The sequence below is a fragment of the Anolis carolinensis genome, chromosome 2 (genome assembly GCF_035594765.1).
Source record: "Anolis carolinensis isolate JA03-04 chromosome 2, rAnoCar3.1.pri, whole genome shotgun sequence".
NCBI classification, from domain to species: domain Eukaryota; kingdom Metazoa; phylum Chordata; class Lepidosauria; order Squamata; family Dactyloidae; genus Anolis; species Anolis carolinensis.
This window is the reverse complement of record NC_085842.1, coordinates 276,498,788-276,525,941: the sequence shown is the minus strand read 5'-3', so window position 1 is coordinate 276,525,941 and position 27,154 is coordinate 276,498,788. Positions and strand designations below refer to the sequence as shown.

The following is a 27,154-nucleotide window of genomic DNA, read 5'->3' as shown; positions in this document are numbered from 1 at the left end:
GGACCATTTGCATACACGGTCCCCAACTTCCCTTTCTTGTTCATTTCATGTAAGAGAATTGCTGAATGAAAGCAATTCATTTTGGGCATTTTAAAAAATGTGCTTAATATGAGTTCAAATTTGAACTGGAGATATAAATAACACAAGTTGGCTTCACTTAGAAACTATCAATGAGACTCTTACCTTGGCTCAAAGCTGCTGTCCCTCACAATGCACTCTTTCTTTTCTGGGATGCCTTTCCAGCTTTTAGGGTCTGCCAAATCTACCAATGCTTTAGCATTGAGTAATCCAAATCCAAATCTGCTGTTCACCATCAGCCCAGCCCCATTCTTCTTCCATCCTGGATTGTTGGCCAACGGATCGAATTCAGATGTCCAGACTACCAAATGTTGCATATCCCTCCAGGTTAGATTAGGACTATCACAAACAAAATTCTAGTCAATTTCTAAATATCTCAGTGGTCTTTGGACACAGTCCATAGGGATGAAAAAGTTTTCTATACACTAAAACACATTCTTTCCAATGAGTGAGGCTACTCACAGGAATCTAGGTGATCTCCATAAAATATCACCAAACAAAATATGGTTGTATTCCCACAGCACAACGGGTTCCAACTGTACTTCCTATGGTTCCAGAAATGACTAGAACCCCAGCCATATTTTGTGCAACAAAAATTGCCATCATGAAATGTTTATCTAGGACAGTGGTTCTTAGCCTGTGGATCTCCAGGTGTTTTGGCCTACAACTCCCAGAAATCCCAGCCAGTTTACCAGTTGTTAGGATTTCTGGAAGTTGAAAGCCAAAACATCTGGAGACCCACAGTTGAGAATCACCGACCTATGACATATAAAGGCACTCATTTCCATGGCTGATATAATGGGAAAGGCAATCTATATTAATTTATTATGAGAGTTTATTAGTCAACTTGATTTATGATTGCATTGTTGCTGCGGTAGATTTAATTAATGGTATTCCTATTCCACTCTTCACTTGTTTTCTTAGGTTTTTTTCTGGTTGGAAAGAGGAAAACAATCCAGTTGGAAGACCACTTTTTCCAACCACACACACACACCACCCAAACAGATTTACCCGGCTTCTGGAGATGATCAACACTGGAAACTTGCAAGGTACTTAATTGCCAAATAAGTATTGCATTTATTGTTTTTGGACTGTACAGTTTGGGGAACTGTTTAAACAGTTCAGGTACCTGTTTAAACATGTATGATGATATGTATGCTTAAATACAGACAGATATCTGAAGTACTAGGCTGGGTGATGTTCTCATTTGTAACAAAGATGACAGAAGAGAAAGAATAAAGTTGTAAAAGTGTGCATGGAAAAACCAGTCTATTTCAGTTCCATTTCAATATTACACATTCTATATCTTCTTTATCTATAGAGCATCATGTAACATATTTCAGTTATAATCTACATTTTAAAAATCTGTGGAAAAGTTATACTTCAATTAGCTATATATTTCTATATTAAATGTTTCTATATAGATTGTATATATTTTTTGAAATCTCAGATTGATGCCAGTATAAAATGTAATAGACATATGAGCGTATGAAACTGACATGCACTGAAAAATATATTCATTTCCCCTGCTTTTTGTCCCTTTTCCCTTTTTCTTCTATATTTAAATCTATATTTTGAATATATTTTCTACAAAATATGCATGTTTATACATATTCTGGTGTGTGTTTGGACAGAGAATTCCTTGCATTACAAATTTTGGGGAAGGATGCAATTCAAATAATAACTACATTTGGATTTAGATGTTAGCCTAGGAGCTAGGCATTGGATCAGTTCCTGCTGCAATGTGGATAACACAATCCCCAAGCATTTCTAATGAGTGGCATTTATTTATGCAGACTTACTTGGCTTCAAGAGCAAGGGCAAAAATCCCTGCAGCTAAAGGTGCAGAAGCTGAGGTCCCAGTATGAGTGGAGGTACATTCATTATGAAGGTCAGCACTTATCTGAAGGCAATAAACACCATACGGATGTTAGACAGCCTGCCAGAGTGTACCATTGGAAAGCATAAACAACAGTCTTCATTTCATAATGTTCGAGTTAGACAGACTATTTCCCTTCTTTCAGATAACATTTTCTGGTTGAGAACTGAAAACTCTTCCTTGTGAACCTATATTAAGTATATTTTTGTATCCCAGTGGCTCACATTGAAGGAAAATACTCCCACATCAAACAGCTTGTCTGGCTCTGAGATCCCAACAGTATAAAAATAAATGTTTCGTAGTAAGATATGAATCTTAAAACATATCATTGTGTTGGGCCAAGGCATTTCAAAATGATAACTGGCTTTTAGAAATATGTAGAGGTTAAGAGTGAATGTTCCTTGCACTCCACAGGAACACAGCGCTATAATCTGGAAAATGAAAGAGGTGGATTGAAAGAAAATGAAATAATCTACTTTGATGAAGTACTTAACATGCCTGCATTTACAATTATAATTGCGAGGAAGCAGAGCATGGCAGTGTGTACCATATCTTCGTTGCCAATTCAGAACTATTCCAGATTTCAGGGCTAAAACCTGAAATGTAGGTATGACACCCAGTGATGTCAATGGGCGCTTCCATTCTGGCCATTAAGCACTAAGACAATGGTTCTCAACTTGTGGGTCCCCAAGTGTTTTGGCTTACAACTCCCAGAAATCCCAGCCAGTGTGCCAGCTGTTAGGATTTCTGGGAGTTGAAGTTCAAAACATCTGGAGACCCACAGGTTGAGAACCATTGTACTAAGGGGTGCAGGGGTGCATACTGCATTGGGTTACACCATCAAAGAGGATGACACCAAAATTGCTGTCTATAGAATTTATACATTCAGAAGAAATGTATTTTTATAATATAAAAATAAATTTAGCACCATGTCCAGTCAGGCAAACCATCCTTTTTATTGCTCTCCCACGCACAAGTCTTTGATGATCCTCAAAATTGTGCAGGTTTCTCCCTCCACTCCCCATACCTGTCCCTAAACTCTTAATAATCACCACCTCAGTTCTTTTTTGGTGTGGTACCTTCGTTCCTTTAATCCAAACCACCAGCTCTTAATAACACAAAAACATTTTTAAGGATTTCATATGATCTGGTTTGGGAAGAGATTAACGGGGGTGACACCACGAGTTACCACAGTGAATGACACCAACTCCAGTGGTGCCACTGCATTAAGCATGATAAATTAAACTTTAACCACAGAGACACAGAGTATGTCATTCAAATATGAAAACATTCACTCTAACAAATAAAAAAAACAAAATCCAATAATGTAGTATGACCCTGAATTCACTCCCCCTTCCCCCAAGGTCTGAAGAAAATGAGGTCGGAAAACCCTAGGCATCATATACATTTTAACATTGATGAAAGGCTTGATAACTCAGCCACAAAGGAGATTTACTGGAAAGAGTGGTCTTTCTCATCAATTATACTTGTTAATTTTACTGCCATCTGTTTTTTTTCAATTAATTTCAGTGTTTGCACCATAGGAGTGGTGTGGTTGCCACTGTCATGTTGTCACACCTCAAGCTGATTTAACAAGAGATCAGAGAGGAGAGGTCACTAGGACATGGAAGTCCCAGTGGTCAAGCAGAACTGGGGATTATGGGAGTCCTACACTTGGGATCTGAAGATTTATAATTTTGCTGCTTTCCTACAGTGGTGTCTCCCTTCTTCCTGGGTGAATGATGGCAGTAGCTATTCACCGAAATATAGCCAAGGTGAATAACTCGAGAATGCCACCACTTGAGCGTTCGCAAGCATACTTGACACAAAATAAATAACAAGCGATAGTTCACCAATTCACTCAGCTGGGAAGCACGTAGGTCAGAGCAAAAGAGCGGGAGCTCTAATAGGAAATCCTGCCCTCAAATTTGCAACACTGTTTTTCTTTAACCTTGAGAACTAATGGTAGGTTTCCAAAGATAGTGCAATTTTTGTAGAGGGCACTTCTTGGCTTGGAAGTTTTTCCTGGGAGATCATTGTCTGACAATACTTCCACATGAAAATCTCTCTCTCCAATTTTCAAGAGCAGAAAGGGGGCAATTACTCTTAAATGTTGTCACTCCTTATGAAACAGCATTCTAATTTATTCAAAAAATGGCTTCCATTTTGAATAGGATCTTGCTGTTATTGACTGGATCACATACTGTAAGAAACACACTGAACATTTCTGGGAAATCCACAATGAATGATTTCAAACCAGGAACAGCTTATGACATACAGTAGCATCACCACTGTTTATTCATTTTATCCATCATCATTCCCATAATGAGTGATTCACAGGTCCAAGTCATCCAATGGGTTTTCAATGGAGACTAGAAACTTGATGCATTGAATTGTATTGAATCCAAGCCCATTTCAGTAATTGCTGTACCACACCGCATTTAAACTGGTCACCAGATCATGGTTTTGTTTGTGTGAATCACACATCAGAGAGTACATGAATAATGTAAGGGGAATTATAATACAACAGTAGAGCATCACTGTTATGCTATTGTAACAATTTCTAATTGGGTTATTATAGTTTTGTTTAGGCACATAATTGTAGGAAAAAGGCTATCATGGCAAGCGTAAATGAATCCACACGATGCCTACAAGTTGATCTTTGATTAGAGAAGCTTCAGAAAGCATACCAGTCTTCTTCCTCAACACTGAAAGCCAATAAATTCTATTCCACCACCATGCCAGGGGTGATCCAGTTTTTCAGGGTGACATGATATCAAATTTCAGATTGTGTCCTTCCAAACACAGAGTATGGACCTATATCCACATGGTATATTTTCAAAGATCCCCTTCTATCTCCCAATACATGAAACCATGGACAATGGCAAACCGTTTATTCTGACTATACTTGGGCTGAAAGCATCCCATAGAATTGCACTGGACCTAGAGAGGCCCACAAATACTTCTGTGTGGGAAAACAATTTTTGAAGTGCAGACAAATGAAACTGTGGACATTGAATCCATGGAGAAGGCTGTACTACAATATTATTATTTTTTTCTTCCCAGAAAAAAAGCATGGTGGTAAAAGTAGGGAATATTCATTCTGCTCAAATAAAATGGGAGTGGGTGAATAATAGAACTGGATTTTCCAGAAGCAATATAGTCTGTGTCTAAGGTTCCATAGTTAATGAATCAGAGACTGGAAAAATTACATTTGCAGCTACAATTCCCAGAATTTCCCAACCAATATGACCACTGATCATGGCAGTTCTGAGGTTGTAGTTTTCAAAACTTTGAAAAAAAGTAGACACATTAAAACATTAGCACAGGTTAGTCAATTTCCCTCTTCAAGACTTGTTGAATACGATCAAAATAACTTACAATTTTCTGGTCAGTATAATCCCCGCTGCTGTACGCTGTGGCCAGTGTTGAAGAACACTTCTCTGCGTACCACGGGGAAAGGCCTTGCTGTGAAGCACTGCTGATGGAGATAGTGTAGATGCTATCTGTATAGCCATCGCAGTCACAGTTATCTCCTTGTCGGCCACCATTCCCAGAAGCCCAGACAAAAATTGAGCCTTTCCCTTTTCGCCCCTGTAAGGAATTGAAAAAGTGGTATGATTAACACAAAGATGGAAGCATCATGGAAGAACATCCCAACAGAGATAGTTGCTCCAGCTTATATGAATAAGATCCAACAAACCATTCTTGGTGTTTTGGGTTTTCTAATACAGAATATAGAAAAGGTGCATTGTACATGAAAAGTCCAAGAATCACTTAATTCAGCATGGCTCATGGACATGTTGGTTGAGGGAGTCTGAGTGCTGTAGTCCTAAAATGTAACATGTTCATATTTTGATCAGAGGTTTTTCTACATCAGTAAAAAAAACTAATGCTCACACTGTATCCAGCATTTGCAATCTTAATGATACATGGCAACTTCTGGTACTTATTAGGAGAGTTTTGCCTTTAACCTAACATTGCTCCACACTAAGCAAAAGTCAGGGGATACTCCTTAGTTTTTACAAAATGGAAGAGAAGGTGACACTGGCTATTATCAAGGCAAGTTTTAGGGGAATCTTTACCATTGTAGTGCCATTATTTGATGTTTACCTCCCTGCTATGCGTGAAAGAAATTGTCTTGATAGCAGTCAGTTGCTGTTCCTATGCATATGTTTTCAAGGCATCCAAGCATTAGTATAGGGAAAATTATTCATCATCCATGATGTCACAAGCATTGTCCAACAGGCAAAAATGAATGTCTCCCCGGGAACCACAAGAACCCCCAAATATACATGTTGTTGAGGAATAACAACCCAGAAAAGCCAATGGAATGAACAGGCTACAAAAAGAGACAATTACAATTATGTGAGGAATATCTAATGTGCATTTATGTGTTTATACATTTTCCATTACATGCCAAACAGTTTATAAATCAGCAGGGAATAATTACTGTAAGTTTTCATCATGGTGACTATTTACTTTAAAAAGAATAATTAAAATTATGCTTTATGCCTTTTAAAAGGCTGTACATGGCCTCACATCCACCATTGGGAGAAAAGCAATATATATATATATATATATATATATATATATATATATATATATATATACACACACACACACACACACACACACACACACACACACACACACACACACACACATATGTGTCCCAGCCAAATTTTACCACTTCGTTTGCTTTGTTTTTCTTTTTTTCTGCTTGAGCTAACCTAATTGGTCCATTGAAATATATGAGTCAATAATATGTAGCAAAACAAAGAGTAACCAATAAAAGTGATTATAAAGATGGAATCTCAGGGATTCCAGGTACATTTAAAGCACATAACTTAAAAGGTTCATTTCATTTTCATTTAGTCTTGTTATAATATTACATTTGTATTTCAAGTGATCTATGTTTGGTTGCAGGCATCTACCGTCCATGGGAAAAACCAAGAAAATCTATAAACTCTGTTTTCCTGTAGTTTCAAAATTCATAGTCCTCTATAATTAGTGTCAATGGCTAGTTTGCCCCCACTGCCTCTGTAGCCCTTAGTGGAAGATGAGTTAGAGGCAGCAATAAAAATGCAAACAGCCACAAGATACTGAAAGAGCAGCAAAAAAAAAAAAATAGAAGTGGTGAGTGGATCTTTTAGCAGACAGAGCTTACTGAAGGAAATACATGAAAAAACATTTTGAAAAAGAGGTTTGATAAATGTAACACTCAATATAACGAACAATGTGATTCACTGTTATTTTTCCTTGGCTGAATTTCCAAATGAAGAATGAATTAATATCTCCAGGAAGAAACAGCACTTTATGCATCCAAGAACACCCAGCTGGATACTAATAAGGCAAGCTCACTACTAATAAGGCTAAGCATGGATTTGATCCCTGGTCTTCTAGAGGCATGGCCAAATTTTGGCCCTTCAGATGATTTGGACCTCAACTCCCACAATTCCTAACAGCCTAGGTACCGCTCCAGCGCGAAGGTAACAGCGTTCCATGCAGTCATGCTGGCTACATGACCTTGAAGGTGTCTACAGACAACACTGGCTCTTCGGCTTAGAAATGGAGGTGAGTACCAACCCCCAGAGTTGGACACAACTAAACTTAATGTCAGGGGAAAACATTTACCTATTATTGAATTTGTTTTCAGCCCTTAATAAGACTAGAAAAAATAGGATGTAACACTTTATAAATACATGTTGAATAGAAAATCACCAGCCTATGGCACCTTTGTACCCGGCCCATGGCCTCTTCTCTTTAATTCTGTGCAGCAAGTGTAAAAAACAAATGGGAACTTTTCCCTACAACAGCAGTGAACAAAATACAACCCTGGAGTCATATGTACCCCCAGGCTGTTTCTGAGGTTCTCCAAGTCACCCAGACTGGCTTTTGCTAGAAATGGGGTGAACTGGCTCTACACACACTGTGATTCCATTGTAATGGCCATGGCAACATTAAGGGGAGTTATGAAATTTTCAGTTTATGAAGGGGCATTTAAAGTGTGGTGTGTCTATACTCTTTGGTTTTCTTTGCTGAAACAGTTATTAGCTTGCATTTACTAAATGTATGTATAATACAGGAACTGGAATGGTATTAAGCTTAATAGCTTGCATGAGCCATATCCTGAGTAGTGGTCCGAAGCAGGCCTCAACTTTATCCAACTCATCTGTCTTATGGGAATAATCCTGGCATATTTGATCGTTCATTTGTAAGGGCAACTGAGAATATAAGTGAAGTGCTTTGAGAACTTGAAATACAGTTATTACAGTTCTAAACTGCCTTGCAGCCACTTATCTTTGTGTGCTTTTGGTGATGGATCACTTTCATAACTATGCCAATGTTCTTGTTGCAACCTTAAATAGAGCAAGCTGTTCCCCAGTCTAGTTCTAGGAAACTAATCTCATAGATCAGTTAATGGCATTGATACAGAGGAGCACTTCTATTAGCATCAAAATCCAGTGCTGGGAAAAGTTACTTCTTTGATTCCAAGAATCCCTTCACTAGGACGTCCACTGGGATGTGGCTGCAAATACACAAAGATGATGAGAAGCTAAGTTTTTCTTCATAATTTATTTGTTCTCATTACTTCATCAAATGCAGGGAGATATCTCAGACAACCATTAGAATGGTATCTTCATAATTTATGTTACCTATGGAATGCAAAAGCAAAATTTATTTTTATATTATCTTTTCTAATTACAAGCATATAATTTTTCTATATTGTTTTCCTGGATGGTTTATTTTTCTTGTAAAAAGCTTCTGTATTTAGACCTTGTTTATATTGGTCTGTACCTACCTTCAGTAACATAGATTGTTCTCAGGTTTTATAAAATAGTTTAATGACACATTTGTTGTTGAGATCTTTGAAAATAATAATCCTACACCTGGAGGACCGAAGGTTGGGAAACACTGGACTAGAGCAAAGATAGAAAATCTCATTTCTTTCAAATGTTTTTGACCATGGTTTCCCTAAAGCCCAACCAGCACTTGGTAATACTTGACCAGTGACTCTTATAGAAGTTGTTTCCCCTAATGCAGGACTCCCTGCAGCTTAATAGAGAGGTTAGAAGGGAAGCAATGATGGAACATTTTTCTTTTTAAGTCAGTGGAACTCAAACTCTGGTAGCCAGGTATTGATAGACCTCCACTTCTAGAAGCCTTAGCAAGCATGGCCAGTGGCTTCTGGGAGATGTAGTTCAACCACATTTGGGAATCCAAGGTTGGAAACTACTGGTTTCCTTAAAATGCATATTGATTACTCTAGAAATCTCTTCAATGTTTTCCAATCTTGATAGGAATGCTCAGTAATCTTTTTTTAAAAAGAAATTCAAGTCAGTCACAAGATCCAAGAAACATTCCTAGTGTGGGAGTAACTCATACTACTTCTAAAACATACATTTATACTATGGATTCACTAGTTATAATTCGTGCTCTTAAAGTTGCCTCTTTCACTTTGTATCCTGCTCTCCAAATATGCTTTTGCTGAGCCAGTGGTATCTGGGCCATCCATGTCTGTAGGGCAGTGGTTCTCAACCTGGGGTCCCCAGATGTTTTTGGCCTTCAACTCCCAGAAATCCTAACAGCTGGTAAACTGGCTGGGATTTCTGGGACTTGTAGGCCAAAAACATCTGGGAACCCCAGGTTGAGAACCACTGCTGTAAGACACGGAATCCACTCCAGGTTTTAACCAAGGATTTAAATTAGCTCTTCAGGGTGCTGAACCCTACACTCAAATAGGTTCAGCACCTCGGATAGCTCCTTTAAATCTAGACAAAGCTTGGAAAATCCCCCACTAACATGGAAGTCACCAACTGCCACAGAGTTGGACACAGCTTCCATAGCTAAGGGAGCTAGAGATATGTAGCCCGGCATATTGCTTGGTATATACAAGGGTTAATATTCATAGGTAATTGTAAAGTGTTGGGCAAAGATACACTACCATTCCCCTTTGCCTGTTCTTTGGTAAAATTCTCATCCCCATTGTTTATTTTTTGTGGAGTAAAATAAAATAAAGTGTTTTTATTCTTCAGTTCTCCAGCATTTCAAAGGCTTTTTGATTCCATATACGAAAGCCTTCCATGCCAATCCAGAGAGCCTTTTAGGTAAGTATATGTAACTAAGCCACTGATTTAGGAACTTAGCTGTTATTGCAGTTTATCCCCCCATTAGCTGTAGTCAGTACAGCCCATGGTGAGGGATAGTAGGAGCTTGACTAGGGACCACTTGAATGCTCTATGAAACACCAAGCAAGTTTCTTCTTTATTGTTTTAGGATTGCTCAATTACTGTCTTGAAGGAAAAGATTTCATCTTTTGAAATTCTGAAACCAAAGCCTATTTGTCACTGCTTAATGTCACATCCTCTATATTAGTGGTTCTCAACCTGTGGGTTGTTGTCCGGTAGGGAGAACAAAAATCCGGTCCATTGACCTCTTTCCTCTTTATTTATTTATTTTTATTTCTGTTCCTTATCGCAGAGCTAACCATTGCATTGGATAGACCACATCAGCTCTAGATTATTAAATATGGTTTTCTGTAGGCAAGCAGATGGCGACAACTAGATGGCATATATTCTGTATAAGAAACTAGAGTTGATGTGGTCTATCCAATGCAATTTTCTGAATCAGCACCCCAAATAACCAAACCGAATCTAAAGTTGACCAAAAACTGATTCGTAACCCTTTTGGTACTAATGTTGGATAGTGGTCCCTGTTCAAGTGGTCCCTGGACAAGTGAGCCTTGGTCAAAAAAGGTTGGGAACCATAGCTCTATATGTAAAGCCCAAAACAACTATCATTGTTCCCTCCCTGACAAAATGGCTGGCATATTAGTGCTATGTGTGGATGTGTCTTGAAATGCTGCTTGGTGTGCCAATAGAAGTCCAGAGGGGAGGTGCTTTCCAATATTTATCCCCCTTCCCTTAATTAGAACTAGACTGAATTATTCACAGGCTTACGCAATAATGCTCTGTATCTTGGCTTGCAAAGAAAGGTAAGTGCAATATTCACGAAGATGAAAATGTGCATGAATATTTTATAGGCGCTCTCTGCATAAAAACTCATTAATATTCAAAGCAAAACAAGCAGTCCTTGTTTGGAAGGAGGAAAACTGAAAAAAAAAAGCCAGAAAAGAGATCTAGGACTAAATAATCCTTAAAAAGATGAAGGAGCGTCCATCAGCAAGACACTAAGCTCCAATTTCTAAACATTTTGAGGTTTTTCCCTTTGACTTATCCCTGGAGTTTCTTTTATGTTTCTAGAAAAAATCATCCATCTAAAATAACAGCCCAGCAAAGAAGACAGAATTGCTTGAATCAAGGAAAAGATTCATTTTTTGTTTGTTTCCCAGCCTTTGAAAGGCTGTAAAATAACACTCTGAAAAGAACTCACCTTTTTAATTCCATATTCAAAAGCCTTCTGTGCCAATCTACCTGGCCCTTCTACGGTTTTCCCGTCATCGTTTGGACCCCAGCTGGCACTATAAATGTCCACATGATCTGGGCTGAAACCGATTGAACTGGCTTCTATGGCGTCAGTGACTATTCCGTCCAGCATTCTTATGCCTTCGTGGAGAGATGGGAGGGAGGAAGAAAGCAATAATTATTTTGTGCTGTCATTCTATTAGCAACACAAAGTGTTGCATGTTGCCATGTAAACAGAAGTGCACTGCCCTTTAGAATAAGCAGTCTGGAAAATACAGGATGCAGGGAAATCAATATTCTAACATTTTCATTCAATGGCCTTCCCTTCTGAGACCCAGGATGGCATGGGGCTTGCTCTCTCTATCTTGAGATGCAATTGCTTCATTTGGCAAAAACATAAAGGGGAATTGCTACATCAGATTGGAAACTAACAGCTTGCAAACACTCATTAACACAGAATAATTTAAAACATGAGAGTCGTCAGCACAGATGTCGGCAGCTGTCCCATTTCCATTCGTTTTTACACGGACTGTCCCCTTTAGCACTACATCACATGCTTCTCAGAATTCTCCTCTGAGAATGTGTTTTGAAAGGTAGAGACAGACACACAAACAGAAAAGGTTCTGCTTACTATATTGGCATGCAACTCAAACAAAAGATAAGCAAAATGAACACAGATAATTTTGAAATTTGTCTGATACAGTAGAGATGTAGGAAGGAAATATTTTTTTACTTTTCAGATTTGATTATTCTCGAGAAGATTTTGGAGCAACATGTCAATTGTTCCTGTATTTTTTAAAATGCAGAGCTAGGAAAAGTTCCTCCTGCTCCTCTTCCTCCACCTTCAATTACCAACTTCCCAAAACTTTAGCTGTTATCAATAATAGCCTGGGGATTCTGGGAGTTGAAATCCAAAATTCTTAAAATTCTAACTTCTCATCCCCCCAACTAATTTTCTTTTATTCCGTCAGATATAATCAAGTCAGGAGTCCTTGGTGGTGCAGTGGGTTAAAGCGCTGAGCTGCTGAACTTGCTGACTGAAAGGTTGCTGGTTCGAATCCAGGGAATGGGGTGAGCTCCTGCTGTTAGCCCCAGCTTCTGCCAACATTCCAGTTCGAAAGCATGCAAATGTGAATAAATCAGTAGGTACCACTCCAGCAGGAAGGTAATGGTGCTCCATGCAGTTATGCCAGCCACATGACCTTGGAGGTGTCTACAAACAGTGCTGGCTCTTTATCTTAGAAATTAAGATGAGCACCAACCCACAGAGTCGGACACGACTAGACTTAATGTCAGGGGAAAACCTTTACCTATAATCAATTCATAGCTATACACTAGAAATGATATCTAGGTTTCTTTTTAATATTTCAGGTTTGGTTATTTTTTCATTTCTTTATTTTTAAAAAATTCTTGTAAATTATTATTTTTTTAATCAACATTGCGCTGCTTCCTAATAGAAATGTAATGCAACATTCTGAAAACTGTTGATACTTAAGAATGACAGCTGGCTGTTAGGAATTGTGGGAGTTGAAGTTCAAAACACCTGGAGGATCAAAGTTTGCCCATGCCTGGTGTAGATGCACCCTTTGTTCCGTACCCTTTCAATTCTGCTATAAGGGATTTTTTTTTTTACTAAAAACAAATTATTAAATCAATGTTTTACCTCCAACTTTGGAATTGTATGCAACTCCAACTCCACATTTTAAGTTGTTTGCTTGCATGGCAATCTCTCCTGCACATCGCGTCCCATGCCTGCAACAAAACCACCAATTCCAAACAGATTATGCACAAAAACGAAAGACTCAAGTTAGTCTAGTACATATGATGAGGATTCCATGATTATGCTCTGCGTCCTGTATCTTGAAAACTTGATATTTGAAACATTATTCGGTCTAATAGCTTTTTGATTGTTTAAAAAAAGCACAATAAGAGTTAAATATATATATATTATGCCAGGATTATTCATTCAAATCTATCAAACTCAAATGGAGTCAACAGGGATTAGACCATAGAACGTCCAAATATTGTAATTAAATTTAATAGTAAGTTAGATTTTACGTATAAAGGAAAAGAACCCTGATTTTCAAAACTATGAAAATACTTTTCAAAGTAATGCTTATGATATATAGATACTACATTATAAGATCACAAATCTTATGCACAGCTCATTTTTATTGCTACTGCAGATTAAGTAATAAAATGTTTTCATTGGTGTGTTCTATGATCCCTCACCTTCACTACATAAAATGATGGCTCCCTTGTGAAAAGTGGCTTTCTTTGTATGTAATAGAGCTGTTGAATGCTGCCAGTCTGAATTCCTTTTAAATATTAATGATGAATAGATTTTAAGGTAGAGAAGCAGACTTTTGAAGTAGAGCCATTTGAACTGGGAGATAATGGTCTCCCATTGCCTATAAATACTGCTGCTAACAGAGTGCTAAATTTTCAAAAGTCTGGGAACATTTATCCTCCAAAAATCTTCCACTTTGATGCTGTTATTTGTGTTGTGACAGCAGCTGTACAATGAATTACACTTCATTTTGCCCAATAGGGACTGGTGAACCCTGGTGAAAGTTCTTTATTGTGCCATTACAAACAATGAAAACTTTACTGGCTTGTAAGGGCTATTTGCTCAATACTCCACTTTAGAAATGAATAATTTCTACCCTTTTCACTGGGCTTCTTGGGCCCAACTTGCAGAAGAGCCATTAGAGCAGTGGTTCCCAAACTTCCTAATGCCGCGACCCCTCAATACAGTTCCTAATGTTTGGTGACCCCCAACCATAAAATTATTTTTGTTGCTATAGTACTTCTTAACTGTCATTTTGCTACTGTTATGAATTATAATGTAAATATTTGATATGCAGGATGTATTTTCATTCACTGGACCAAATTTGGCACAAATACCCAATATGCCCAGATTTGAATACTGGTGGAGTTGGGGGGGGCATGATTTTGTCATTTGGGAGTAGTAGTTGCTGGGATTTATAGTTCACCTACAAGCAAAGAGCATTCAGAACTCCACCAACAATGAACTTGGCACACAGAACTCCCATGACCAACAGGACATAGTGGAAGGGTTTGGTGGGCATTGACCTTGAGCTTGGGAGTTGTAGTTCACCTACATCCAGAGAGCACTATGGACTCAAACAATTATGGATCTGGACCAAACTTGGCACAAATACTCAATACGCCTAAATTTGAACACTGGTGCAGTTTGGGGAAAACAGACCTTGACATTTGGGAGTTGTAGTTGCTGGGATTTATAGTTTCCCCAAAAACCAGAGAACCCCATGGAACCCCCTCCCCCAATTATCGAATTGGGCCAAACTTGCCACACAGAACCCCCATGACCAACAGAAAATACTGGTCTTTAGCAACCCCCCCCCCCAAAGGGTCCCAATCCCCAGATTGAGAAACGCTGCGTTAGAGCCTATATGGGGTTGTTGTATGTCTTTCGGGCTGTGTGGCCATGTTCCAGAAGTATTCTCTCCTGACGTTTCACCCACATCTATGGCAGGCATCCTCAGAGGTTGTGAGGTATGGATAAACTAAGTCTTTACTTAGTTTATTCATACCTCACAACCTCTGAGGATGCCTGCCATAGATGTGGGCGAAACGTCAGGAGAGAATACTTCTGGAACATGGCCTCACAGCCTGAAAGACATACAACAACCCTGTGCTCCCGGCCATGAAAGCCTTCGACAACACAGAGCCTATATGACTGGTAGGTTGTACCTGTTTGAGTGGATAGGCTACAGAAAGGCAATTTACTATCTCCATTTCAAAAGGACCATATTGGCCTCACAAAAGAAACTACATTGCACATACATCAGATTAAGAGTACCATCTTATTCCTCAGGCGTATGTCTCCTCTGTGTTCAATGAGCATATTGCCCTTTCGCACTAGACATTTATAGAACTATGAATCTATTTTGACTGCCATGGCAACATCTTATGGATACCAATGGTTTGGAATTTAGAGACATTTATAAATAACAGCCAGAGAGTTCTAAGGCGTCACTGAAGTACAAAAGCCCAAGATTCCATAAGATGCAGCCATTGCAGTTAAAGTGGAATCATACTGCTATCATTGTGCAGTGTGGAAGGGCCCCAAGTAAGTGTGCATAAAATTGCATCCTTTAGCTACTTGAATAGTGAATTTTTAAATACAAAAATAGAATCATATATCTCTTGGCAGGGCTGTAGCCGGGGGGGGGGGGGGGGGGTTCAAACGAAATTTCTCAGGTTAAAAAAAAACCTGGTTTACTCATGAATTTTAACTGCTTAACCAACTCCCCATGCTAAGTCTATGAGATGCAAAAGAAATTAAGAGTCCCTCCAGAACTACAAGCACTATCTCAAGCAAATATTGACAGGTTCAACCCCCCCCCCTCAATTTTTCAAACCCCCCCCCCTTTTTTTTTTCTGGCTACAGCCCTGGCTCTTGGTTTTTTCCTCCCGGTTCAATTCATATCAATCGGCATGCAGGCCAACGTGATATAGATCTCTGGACAACTTTTTCCGGAATCCCTATGCCAACGTGCTCACTAACTGGGAAGCTTGGAGATTTGCAGACATCCTAACAATCTTAACATTTGGGATGTACAAAGATGTAGCTTTCTGAAGATTTGCGATCACTGATACCTGGAAACCACCAGCCACCAATAGAGATGGAAGTCATTTTGTAATTCCTCATTCCCATATTGAAGATGGGTTCCTGACAGGAAGGAAACCCCATAAGGAGGAAGAATAGAAAATAGAGAATTTTGCTCAGTTTTTTCCTGGTATTCAGTATCCCACAATGTTGAGCAAGAATTATTCCACAAAGAAAACCATTTTGTTGTTGTTTTGCATGAAAAATGTTTCTATGCAGAAAATGGGCTCCCCTGCAGTACATACTACTTTCCGTGTTTGAGCGTGTACATACACACATACATGCACACCACAAATGTTTTTGTCCACAGAATAAGTATCATTCAGCATGTTGGAGTGGCTAAACATACAAGGCTGACACAGTCAAGGATTTTTTCCCCTTTGTTATTGGTATCAGAATTTCATCTGGGGGTTGATCTTTACTTACTTGTTTTCATTTGTTGGATCGTATCTAGGAAAGGGATCCTGATCATTGTCATTGAAATCATAACTTGCCTCTGGATCCTTAAATGAGACAAATACAAGAAAAAGAGGAAACTGGATAAAAATCTATTTCCAAATCAAAATGTTGAAGCAATGGAGTAGCACATAACACCAGAAGAGGACAGCTGGATTACAGCAAAAAGCAATTCTCTTTGGCATCCTGTTCCCACATTAAGCCTTTATAATTGCCTACAGGAAGCCCATGAAAAGGAAATGAATACAGTAGACTTTGATCCTAGAGTTAATAGGTAAATATTGCAATTAGCAGCCATTTATAACCTTATCTTTCATGAGTGTAGTTATAGTAATTGTAATGTATATTGCTAATAGCTTGCATTAATTCTCCCCCTAGAAACAACACACTTTTCTAAAAAATATCTAAAACATTTAAATACATTCAGTATGGTTCTCTAACTCAGAGACTCAATATCCATGGCTTCATTTATCCACACTCCAAAAATATTTTCCCTGGAAGTATATCTTGTTCACTCTTGTTCCTCCAGTGCAATTTATGGTATTCTTGCAGTCCAGGCATCCTACTGAATAGCACTGGAGGCCCAAGAGAAGCCCACACGTGGAAGTGTTTGTTGGCCTCCCTAGTTCCTCCAGTGCTATTCTATGGTATGTTTCTGTGTCAAGTATCAACAAAATATAGAATTCAGTATTATCCACATTTTTGGGTGTCCACAGGGGGTCTTGTCATGTTTATAGTTTCCCAATTTAACTATGGGAACATCACAGGCCTATCTCATATTTATCCTCACAATAGACCAGACAAGTAAAATATGCTGTCAGATAGTAACTTGAATGCCACCCATTGAGAGATACTGCAGAACTAGTATTGGAAATCAATGGTCGGTGATCACTACTGTAAAAGTATTAAACTCACATAGTTAGAATAAATATCTGTGTGATTCCACTCCAAACCATCATCAAGCACTGTTATGACAACCCCCTTTCCTGTAATCCCCTTTTGCCACACTGGAAGAACATGGAGATCCAATTTGGGCAGTGACTGGGTCATTCTTGTGTCTTGCTAGGAAAAAAGAAAAGAGAATACATTTTTTATTCACAAAACCAGTATCAAATTGTTTGACATGCTTCAAAAGCCTACCTATTGACCATTTGTCCAGCACACAATGGTCCAGATCCATGAGAATATTTTTTACTCAAGTCCCTTTGACTGAGTCACACCTTTGCTCTTGCATACATCCTGCTGTTTTTAATAATGTGTTTACTAAATAAGAAAATGCGTGCATGTTGTAAATATTCACAGATTTTTTTGCTTCTTAATAGATATTACTGCTGGCATCTTGACAAAACTCAAAGAAAGAAGGAGCACAAAGAAAAGGGAATGGCATCAGGAAAGGCTAGTTCAAATTAGAACTGGTTCAGCTGTCCAAATCAATTCCAATTTCTGTTAATGTGGGATAAAACTGAATTAACAGATTTAACTCTGCATTACACCCCCAACTTTAAGCCATAGTAGGGAGCACAGAAAGTTTTATGGGCATTTTATCAAACTGGGTACATCTGATTACAGCTTTTTGATAACTTCTGGCTTGGTAATTACTAGGAGTGTGCAAAATTATTGTTACTCTTTGTATTTCATATCAAATTCATTACATTTGTGTAAACGAATCGATATTAGAAACATGCAGGAAAGGTGTGTCGGGGGGGGGGGGATTTAAGAATTGAAACACTCACCAATCATTTTTGTTAAGATTCTGTAACATTCGGATGCCTCCCAAGGTCAATTTAATTTTCAGTATAAGCATTAATCAATTTTGGTAAAGCCAAGAAAACATAAAGTGTTTGAAAAACCAATCCTGTTTTTCTTTGGCCTGATTGTCATAAGGAAGGCACCGAGGGCGCAACTAGCAAAGTTGGGCAGGAGACTGAAAACACAGTATTCCTAGAAATGTAATTTGTGAAGGTGAGGCCCCCTGTGTCAGAGACTGCAAAAGGCCCTGCCCTAAACTACATTTCCCAGAATGCAGTGCTAACCATCAGAAAGCCCCAATTGCACCATCTGTTTAGAGTCAGTCTAATAATAATAAATAAAATGACTGAATCTGCAAAGAGGAATAAAGTAAGTAAGTAATAATATAAATCTTTGCTAAAATGAAGTTATGTGGTTGTGTGTCATAAAGACAGACAGACATTTAAGGGAATTGCTGTTGTCGCTTTTTGAAACTTTTTAAAATCCCCCAAAAATCGGTAGATGTGTGAATCTTTCTGAAACTTCTGTGGATTGATGTCCTGGTTATCTTGTGCATTGTATATAAAATTCAAGTAGATAGCTCTTGTAGTTTTTAAAATGTTGTTTATAAAAACATTGAAAATTCCCCAAAAAATCCATGGGTAGATGAAGTGTTCTGAATTTTGGTGAGCTAACAGTAGTAAATGTGTTCTACCATTGTAGCAAGTTTTACTGCAATAGCCTTAAAAACGAGGGAGAAACGAGCCCCTGAAGTTTCCCCAATTATAGTAATTATGCGCAATTACTATAATGAAATAGTAACAAAATTTCATTACTCTCATTATAGTAATGACTTTTTCACTATACTTTAGAAACATTTTAGAAATAAAATGCCAGCATTTTGTAATAACCTTTGAACCATTTTTAATAGATTGCACATCCCTAGCAATTTCACTTCACAGCATAAATCTAAGCCATAGGTTTGTTCTGTGAGTTAGTATTTCTTTTTCTGAACCTGAAGGAGCAAATAACAATAGTTAGTGCCCATGTTAAAAACGGTAAGAGGAGGGTTTTTTTCAGATAGCAAAGTATGTCAGGATGTCTTTGCAGACATTTCTATTGTCCTGGGCAAGTTTCTGGAAATTTTAGCCATCAAGTTTCTTTTTAATCAAGAAACGTATCAAACAAAATGTGACATTTTACACCATTGCTTGTGTCAGCATGTCAGTGAAATAGCACTTGCATTATAACATTACTATAGGAGAAGAAAAAGTCCCCTCCAAACATGGAATCAGCTCATCAAATCACCCCTCTATTTAAAAAGTTTTGGATAATCCAAGTAGAGATCCAAGAAACCACTACAAACAGCCTCCCAAAAGGATGGGACAGAGGTGACAACCAAGAAACCCCAATAAAACCCAATGAGCTATGAGGTCACACTTTAGACCAGTCCAGAAGAATCATAAATTGAATATTTTCCATCTCAAAACATGAAAATGCTTCCCAAAAGTTTTTGTATAATATGATGTTCATTTGTACTACTAGGAAGCTAGCATCATTTATTAAGAGTTGTGAAATCTTATAATAATTCCATGTAGTGTATTCCATGTACAACTTTGGAAACAACACTGAAATAGCATTTCTTATTACTTTTAAATTTGATATGAAAATGTAAATTCTTACCAGATACCATTGTTGATTCCACATCGGATCATTGAAAAGATTTTCTGCTGAGCCTTTGAATACTGAACGTTTACTTCGTTTTTTCCCATACTGCTGTTCAGCCCAAGAAACCTGAAATAGAAGTGTCTAAAGTAAGCAAGGAAGCAAAGCATACAGTGTGCTTATTTTAGTTATTATGCACCCAATCTTATTTATTACATTGACCTTTCTCATGCTACGTCTGTCATGTCTGATAATGCTGATTGTGTTGATGGAAACTTTAGTCCAAAACATCCAGAAGTACCCATGGGGGGAGGCTGTTCCATAGCATGAACAATTTAGGGCCACTCACTGAATTTAACTACTGGGGTATATCTCACACATTGCTGAGATAAACATATGTAGTTTTAACTGTCTTTAATTGGCCATAGAGAAATTATCTTTTCTGCAGAAGAGGTCTCACTTAAATAGATACTTTAAAACTTCTCTTTGCTTCATTTTTTGGAATGGCAGCTTAGCATTTAGCATTTGAACTAGAAAACAATTGTTATTCACAGCCCATATGTCGTTTCACATGACAGCACTAAGCATCTGACAGCAGACTATTCACTCTATGAAATCTGTTACTATTAGGTCATAACTAATAATAGAATAGGCACATAAAAGACAGTGGGATTGCACTCCAATTAATTGAATATGCTTGTTATGGGTATATTTCGTACATTTTATTTAAGGGCAAAATGTTTTTATATTGTTGGATTATTTTTTGTGACTTGGTGTGTGTTTTTACTTTGGAAAATGAAAGCAGTTCCTAAAACTTTGGATCTTTTATTTCAATGTGCAAACAGGTCAGGAAATATGGTTCTTCTGATCCACTAGTGATATAGGTAAAGGTAAGATAAAGGTTTTCCTCTGACATTAAGTCTAGTTGTGTCTGACTCTGGGGGTTGATGCTCATCTCCATTTCTAAGCCAAAGAGCCAGTGTTGTCCATAGACACCTCCAAGGTCATGTGGCCGGCATGACTGCATGGAGCACTGTTACCTTCTCGCTGGAGTGGTACCTATTGATCTACTCACATTTGCATGTTTTCAAACTGCTAGGTTGACAGAAGCTGAGTCTAACAGCAGGAGCTCACCCCACTCTTCGGATTCAAACCGCCAACCTTTCAGTCAGCAAGTTCAGCAGCTCACAGCTGTGCCACCGGGAGCTACCAGTGATATAGATTATTTTTAATTATTATTTTTATTATTGTATGTACATATCTACCTTCCAGAACAATATCTTCCTAAAACAATTTACAAGAGTACTTGTGTCTTTACAATAAAAGTAATGATTGCTTAGTGGCCAGGCTAGCAAGAAGAGATGAGGTTAAGCCTGCCAATATTCCCTCCTGGGATTAATAGCAGAAGAGGTTAAAGCATTCACCATCTCCCCACCCCTTGATCTCCTCATTGCAGTGATCAATGATGTAACATGGCTAGGGGCAGCCACTAATTGACTGAAGTGATGCTGGGCTGGAGTGATGAGGCAATTAGAGAAGGGAAGCGATTCTTCCTCTCTTTCTTCTCTCTCCTGTGTCACTCTGGTACACACACCCCTGCCCAGACAACCTCATTCCAGGTAACAAACAACCAATACGAGTCAGGTTGCACCCACTAGTCTCTGCAACAAGGAAAACAATGGCAGGACAATAAGGGTAGATATCTGGATGCTATCCTCCCTCTACAGCAGCGTAGGGAAGGTGGCGGTCCAAACCATCACAGGGTGGCTCCAACATTCACCTCTCTGAATTGGCTTAGGATAAGTGATTGGCAGAGATCACTCATTGTCCATCTGGAGGACAATGCTCAAACCACAGCAAACATGTGGGCTCTCAAAGGCATAAATACTTCTATCATCAGCATCAGCATCATTGGCTGTCACTAAAGGCCGGGTATAATTGTCTTCCAAGGGTAGAATATTGACGATGAGTCTGTAAGTGATTGTAGAGACCTATTCTGGATCTGCACAGTCTTTCCAATGAGGACATAAATTTCCATATAGAAAGGCGGTCCCAACAAGGATTTGCTTGACGTGCCTTCCATTTGGCACCATTCTCCCTTTCGCCCTCTATTCGTGCCTCTTCAAAATACATACCTCTGTTGGTAACAGTGGTTCATATATACTTTAGCCCTAAATCAGTGGTTCTCAACCTGGGGTCCCCAGATGTTTTTGACCTACAACTCCCAGAAATCTCATCCAGTTTACCAGCTGTTAGGATTTCTGGGAGTTGAAGGCTAAAAACATCTGGGGACCCCAGATTGAGAACCACTGTCCTAAATGATCAGAAATGGGAATGATACAAAGATGGGAAGAAAGAAATTTTGGGCTTGCACAAAAGCCTTCTTATGTCCAGCCCAAATTATTCCTCTCTCCAGATAAAGAAGGAAAGTCCCTGGGGAATTCATATTATAAAAGATTCTTGTTCCAGGATTTGATGCTAGTTTCTCAAATTGAATTCAGTTGAAATTCAAATCGAAACCATCTGTTCTTCTCTTCTTTTAGTTATGATTAAACAGGGAGCTAAAACCTTACCATAAGATGTCTATTCATATTTCTCTGCAGGAATCATATGTTCTGATTTATATTCTTGTATATATTTTTATATTATCAGTAATTCTATTTTCAAATATTGTAACCAGAGCCAAAGACCCAGCCTTCTTTTAGCATATCTAAAGTGAAAATCCTTTAATATCATACTCCACACATATATTGTGTAAAAGTATATTAAATATTAACTAAAATCCACTAAATATACCCAAAATATTACAGAACTAAGCCCTCATGTATATTAATTCCTTATTCTGTTAAATGCTAGGTTTCAGCAGTTATTTGTTTGTAGTTTTAGGATGTACATCTTACCTTACACATGTCCAAGATATTTTAAGCATAGTTGCTCTTTCTGCTGAAAATTTAATGTATATTATTAATTTATTAAAGTTATATGCCACCTTTCTCCCAGTATGGGACCCAAGGCAGCTTCCAAAGCCAGCTGTTGAATAAAAATTTGGCATACTTGTAAAAGCAGGGCCAAATTATTAATTTCCCAAATTTCCCATAGTTACTCTCTTGTCAGAATGGATTTTGCTTTGAGGCAAATTACAAGATAAACCAGCCATCCCCACATACAGACGATGATTCGAAGGTGAAGGTTGTTGCAATATTAGGAGTAAGACAACATCTTCATACTCTCCACCTATTCCAGTTTGTTGTCTCACTTTTTTAAGCTGCTTTGGAAATGACGCAGTTTTCCTCTCCTCCTTCCACTTTCCTCCTTTGGCTTAATCCTATTTCAATTGAGACAAAATTCCAGGAAGAACAGGGGAATCTTCCCCTTCCCTGTAGGCAACGTATTGCACCTTCTCTGTGTTCTTCCTAATATGAGCTATGCTCCAATGTTGCGTGACCACATATGTTCAAGTTTTCATCTGTGAAACTTGGGGAATATGCATCTTCTAGAGAGAAGCAGGATAGTTTAGGGAGTTCAGGGAAGTCTTTGCTTAATGTTGTCCTCCACAATGTTGTTACATTTAAATGACTATCAATTAATATTTTCTTCCAATTACATTTTTGTCTTTATATAAACAAATTGTCAGCTGCAACAATGTTTTCTTGTTCCTTTTCATATCTGCACTTTTTTCTGCCATTTGAAGTAGGCTCATGATGAGTTAGTCCTTAAGCAGCCCCTCTTCCAAAATGGGGGCTATTGTTCAAGTGCAGAGCATTGCAGAAATGTTTGTTAATTTTCACATTTCCAAATTACAGCTCATTCTGTTAAGTACTAATTTGAATAATAAATGTCATCTGCAAGCAAGTGGAATCTTATCTTTTAAATGTCACTGATTACATTTTTTAAATGCCCAATTGTTTCTTGATATAAATTTGAAATAATGATTTCATATTAGGGGATTTTATCAGAAGATAAAACATGTTAGATATGAGTTTTGATGACGACTGAGATCCTACATCATCTCAGCATAGCAGAAATATCCTCTAGAAGCATTATGCTATGCTAGCACTATTCAATCCTTTTACTGACTACTTACCATATGAAAAATGTTGAATGTACATAGCTGTGGTCTCATTGCACAATAATTAATGCTTAATGAGGATAGACACAATGCTCCAGATGCATTATTTTGTACCTCCATAGCTTCATAACAGAACCTAACCTCCTGACCATCAGTTCGGTGGATAGATCTATACTTCTTTGTCCAAAAAAGTCACTTTACAAGCATAGCAAGGCCTATGACTAAATATATCATCAACAGGACTCTGGTCATTGTATCCAATTTCAGATACAAAGATGTCAGATATCTCAAGATTTCTGATTTCAAGTCTTAAGAAAGGGGGTCCTTCAAAGAAAAACAGACACTTTGAAATGAATAAGACTTGTTAGTCATAACTAACTTGACTCTTGTTTTTTTCAAAAATCTGCTCAGTGTGGGGTTAATATTGGATTTTGTCCAAGATACTACTCAGATTTTTTTTTATCCAAGAGTCATGATAAACCAAGATACTCATAGCTTAAATACAAACCAGCTAATGATACAAGAATCAACGTAATAAAAGCCTCCCACTGTATTATTTCAGATATTATAAAGTAAGGTGTGATCTATTTGTAAGCACACTCTGGAATTTGTTGTATGCCTTCAAAACATTTCTGACGTGGTGACTATCACAGGATTTTCTTGGCAAGATTTACTCAGATGATTTTTTTTTGCCTTCCCCTAAGAAACTGTGACTTGCTCAATGCCACCCAATGGGTTTCCACAGCTGAGTAGAGATTTGAATCCTGATCTCCTAGTATACTATTTCAACTCCTAGCATTCCTCACCATTGACTTCAATGGCTAGAACAGTTTGCGGTTGCAATCCAACATTTCCTTCCACTCTAGCTCTATAATCAAACGTTTGCTACTTATATACCACTTTTCCAATAAAATGTTCCAGTGTAGACTAGGATTGGAAAGATTCAAATCCATCCACCCCACAAAACTCCCTGGGTAATTCTGGGTCAGCCATCACCACGTAGCATTCAAATAGGATGTGAGTTCCATGTATAGCTTGAATGCCCCAAGCAAAGGTAGAATATAAATGTACAGTATTAAGCAAAAAAAAAATCCAGGCTAAATGAATTCTTCCTTCAAACACAATGTTTAATATGAGGACTGAACAAGATCCATATGTGACATGTGAATCAGCCATTGAGTGGGCTGGCACATAGTGCAAGTAAGTCCTTCTGTGTTCACTGGATTTCTTCTCATAAAAGTGTGGGCTGGAATCCTGAATAGTCATGAATAAACTTAAGTTTAAGGGAATTCAGCAAAGTGACTGATGTGAATTGATACCTACACACAGGAGTCCCATTGCACATTGATCCCGGATAGGGAGTGTTGATATGCATGAGGACACCCTTGTCCCGTTATGCATTGTTGCAATTCACTGACAGGGCTCCTCTGTTACATAGTTATGTATACATAAAGTTTTATAACATACACCATGATAGAGGATTCTGGCCATGATTAGTGCTGCAGACTATGGATATTGCAAAGACAATACTTACTCGATGGTCATCTGACAGCCTTTTTGTGATGAGAATAGCGCTTCTTCGAGACCTTCTTGGGTGGCTTTGATGTCTGAAGAGATAATGATTTTCAAGTGATCCAATCTGTAAGGCAGAGGAAGATATTTTCTATCAGTCAACAGCATCTGACAGTCAGAATTTCCTAGAAATGTTTTAAATTCAAGGGCATTGAGTTCTGCGAGGTGACATGCTTTGCATTTTTTTAAAAATGGGAGCATAAGGCCTGTAGAACTAAGATTTTGCATCATCAATATTTTCAAGCACTTTGTATTCCCAATGAAAAATGAAAACAATTGGCAAAAATCCATTGCCTTTACCAAACAGGAATGTGTATCTCTCATCTACATGAGAGATATGAGAATAATAAGAATAAAGTAAGATCCCACACTATTATGCATGCATGTGTGCAAATTATATTAATGATTCGTATTTTTAGAGCACAGCATCCTTTTGCCTCTTTCATAAAATGAAACTTGAACGCATTATACTCTATTTGACTGCTTTTCTTTCTCTTCATGCAATCCTATGCATGCTTGAGTAAGTCTCACTGATTTCCATGGGACATACTCCTTACCAAGGGTAGATTGTAACTTCTTCTCCTTTGTGTCTCTCTTTCTCTTTGCATATTCCTGTCTCATATAAGCTCTAGTTGTTGAGCTTATATTCTTTCCTCAAATGATGAGGTACAAAGTGGCTCATAATAATATTATGGAATAAAATAATACAGTTCAGACCACCAAACAAGATAAGCAATTAATACAGGATTCACTCAGCTGCCAAATTTAAAACAATTATCGAAAAACATTAAAACATATCTTAAGAATGTACAATACTAAGTGAGTAACAGGCTACATTGTTGGTAATCAGCCAGTCATTCTCGATCACAATACTGTATATAATTGAAGCATTTCGAAATCACTTTAACTACAGTAGGTTCATTTTATAGAAGTTTCTTATTGTCACCTATAATATTACAAATTCTGTGTTAGAAAGCTGTGGTCCCCATCAATATAGAAACCTTAGAATTGCATAGAACGCAGCCTTTGGAGTTAGTGATGTCAAAGTGCTTTAACTATAATATAAAAGGAATTAGTTACTGAAATTTTGCCTGAATGAAAAAATGTCTTTATCTGGCTGTATAAGGCTAAGAGGGAGTGGGGTAGCCTGGAAGTAATCATTATCAATGTCACATAGCCACCAACTGTATCTCTAGAAATAGCAGGACTTACTCTGAAGATCTCAAAATCCAGGTAGATTCCTATAGGATAATATGGTCCATCGGATTTATACAGATTGTTTTTCTAATGACCGAAAGGGGAAAGATATGGGCAATCTAGAATGGGATAAAATGGTTACAGCCATTTTGCTACAGTTCATTAAGAACTTGGTGCTGCATAAAGCATGGATCCAATAACCAGCCACCTGCTGAGAAAATCAACTTAAGAGTGTTTTGTTCAGGATCTCATTCCTGTGTAGCTTTCTCTCCACCTTTATGGAAACCCCTCACTTTGGGATGAAGATAAGTCTGTCCACTCTCACTACCCCAGATTTGGCCCAATGTCAGCAATGCCTTCAAGATAAAGGAGATGGGGTGGTGTGGGTGGGTTAGTAAAAGCACAAAAGCAGAAGCGTCAGTTAT

At 38.1% G+C, this 27,154-nt stretch overlaps 1 protein-coding gene across 1 annotated transcript in view; it reads right to left on the bottom strand.

The window, feature by feature from the left end:
- pcsk1 (proprotein convertase subtilisin/kexin type 1) overlaps positions 1 to 27,154 on the bottom strand; it is a 44,297-nt gene that overhangs the window by 7,250 nt on the left and 9,893 nt on the right. The window contains exons 2-10 of the mRNA XM_003216385.3: positions 25,495 to 25,599; positions 19,910 to 20,020; positions 17,414 to 17,560; positions 16,469 to 16,545; positions 13,049 to 13,137; positions 11,354 to 11,526; positions 5,339 to 5,551; positions 1,881 to 1,981; positions 184 to 417 (exon numbers count right to left, since the gene is read on the bottom strand). Coding sequence (XP_003216433.3) covers positions 184 to 417; positions 1,881 to 1,981; positions 5,339 to 5,551; positions 11,354 to 11,526; positions 13,049 to 13,137; positions 16,469 to 16,545; positions 17,414 to 17,560; positions 19,910 to 20,020; positions 25,495 to 25,599 — 1,250 coding nt within the window. The remainder of the gene's footprint in view (positions 1 to 183; positions 418 to 1,880; positions 1,982 to 5,338; positions 5,552 to 11,353; positions 11,527 to 13,048; positions 13,138 to 16,468; positions 16,546 to 17,413; positions 17,561 to 19,909; positions 20,021 to 25,494; positions 25,600 to 27,154) is intronic.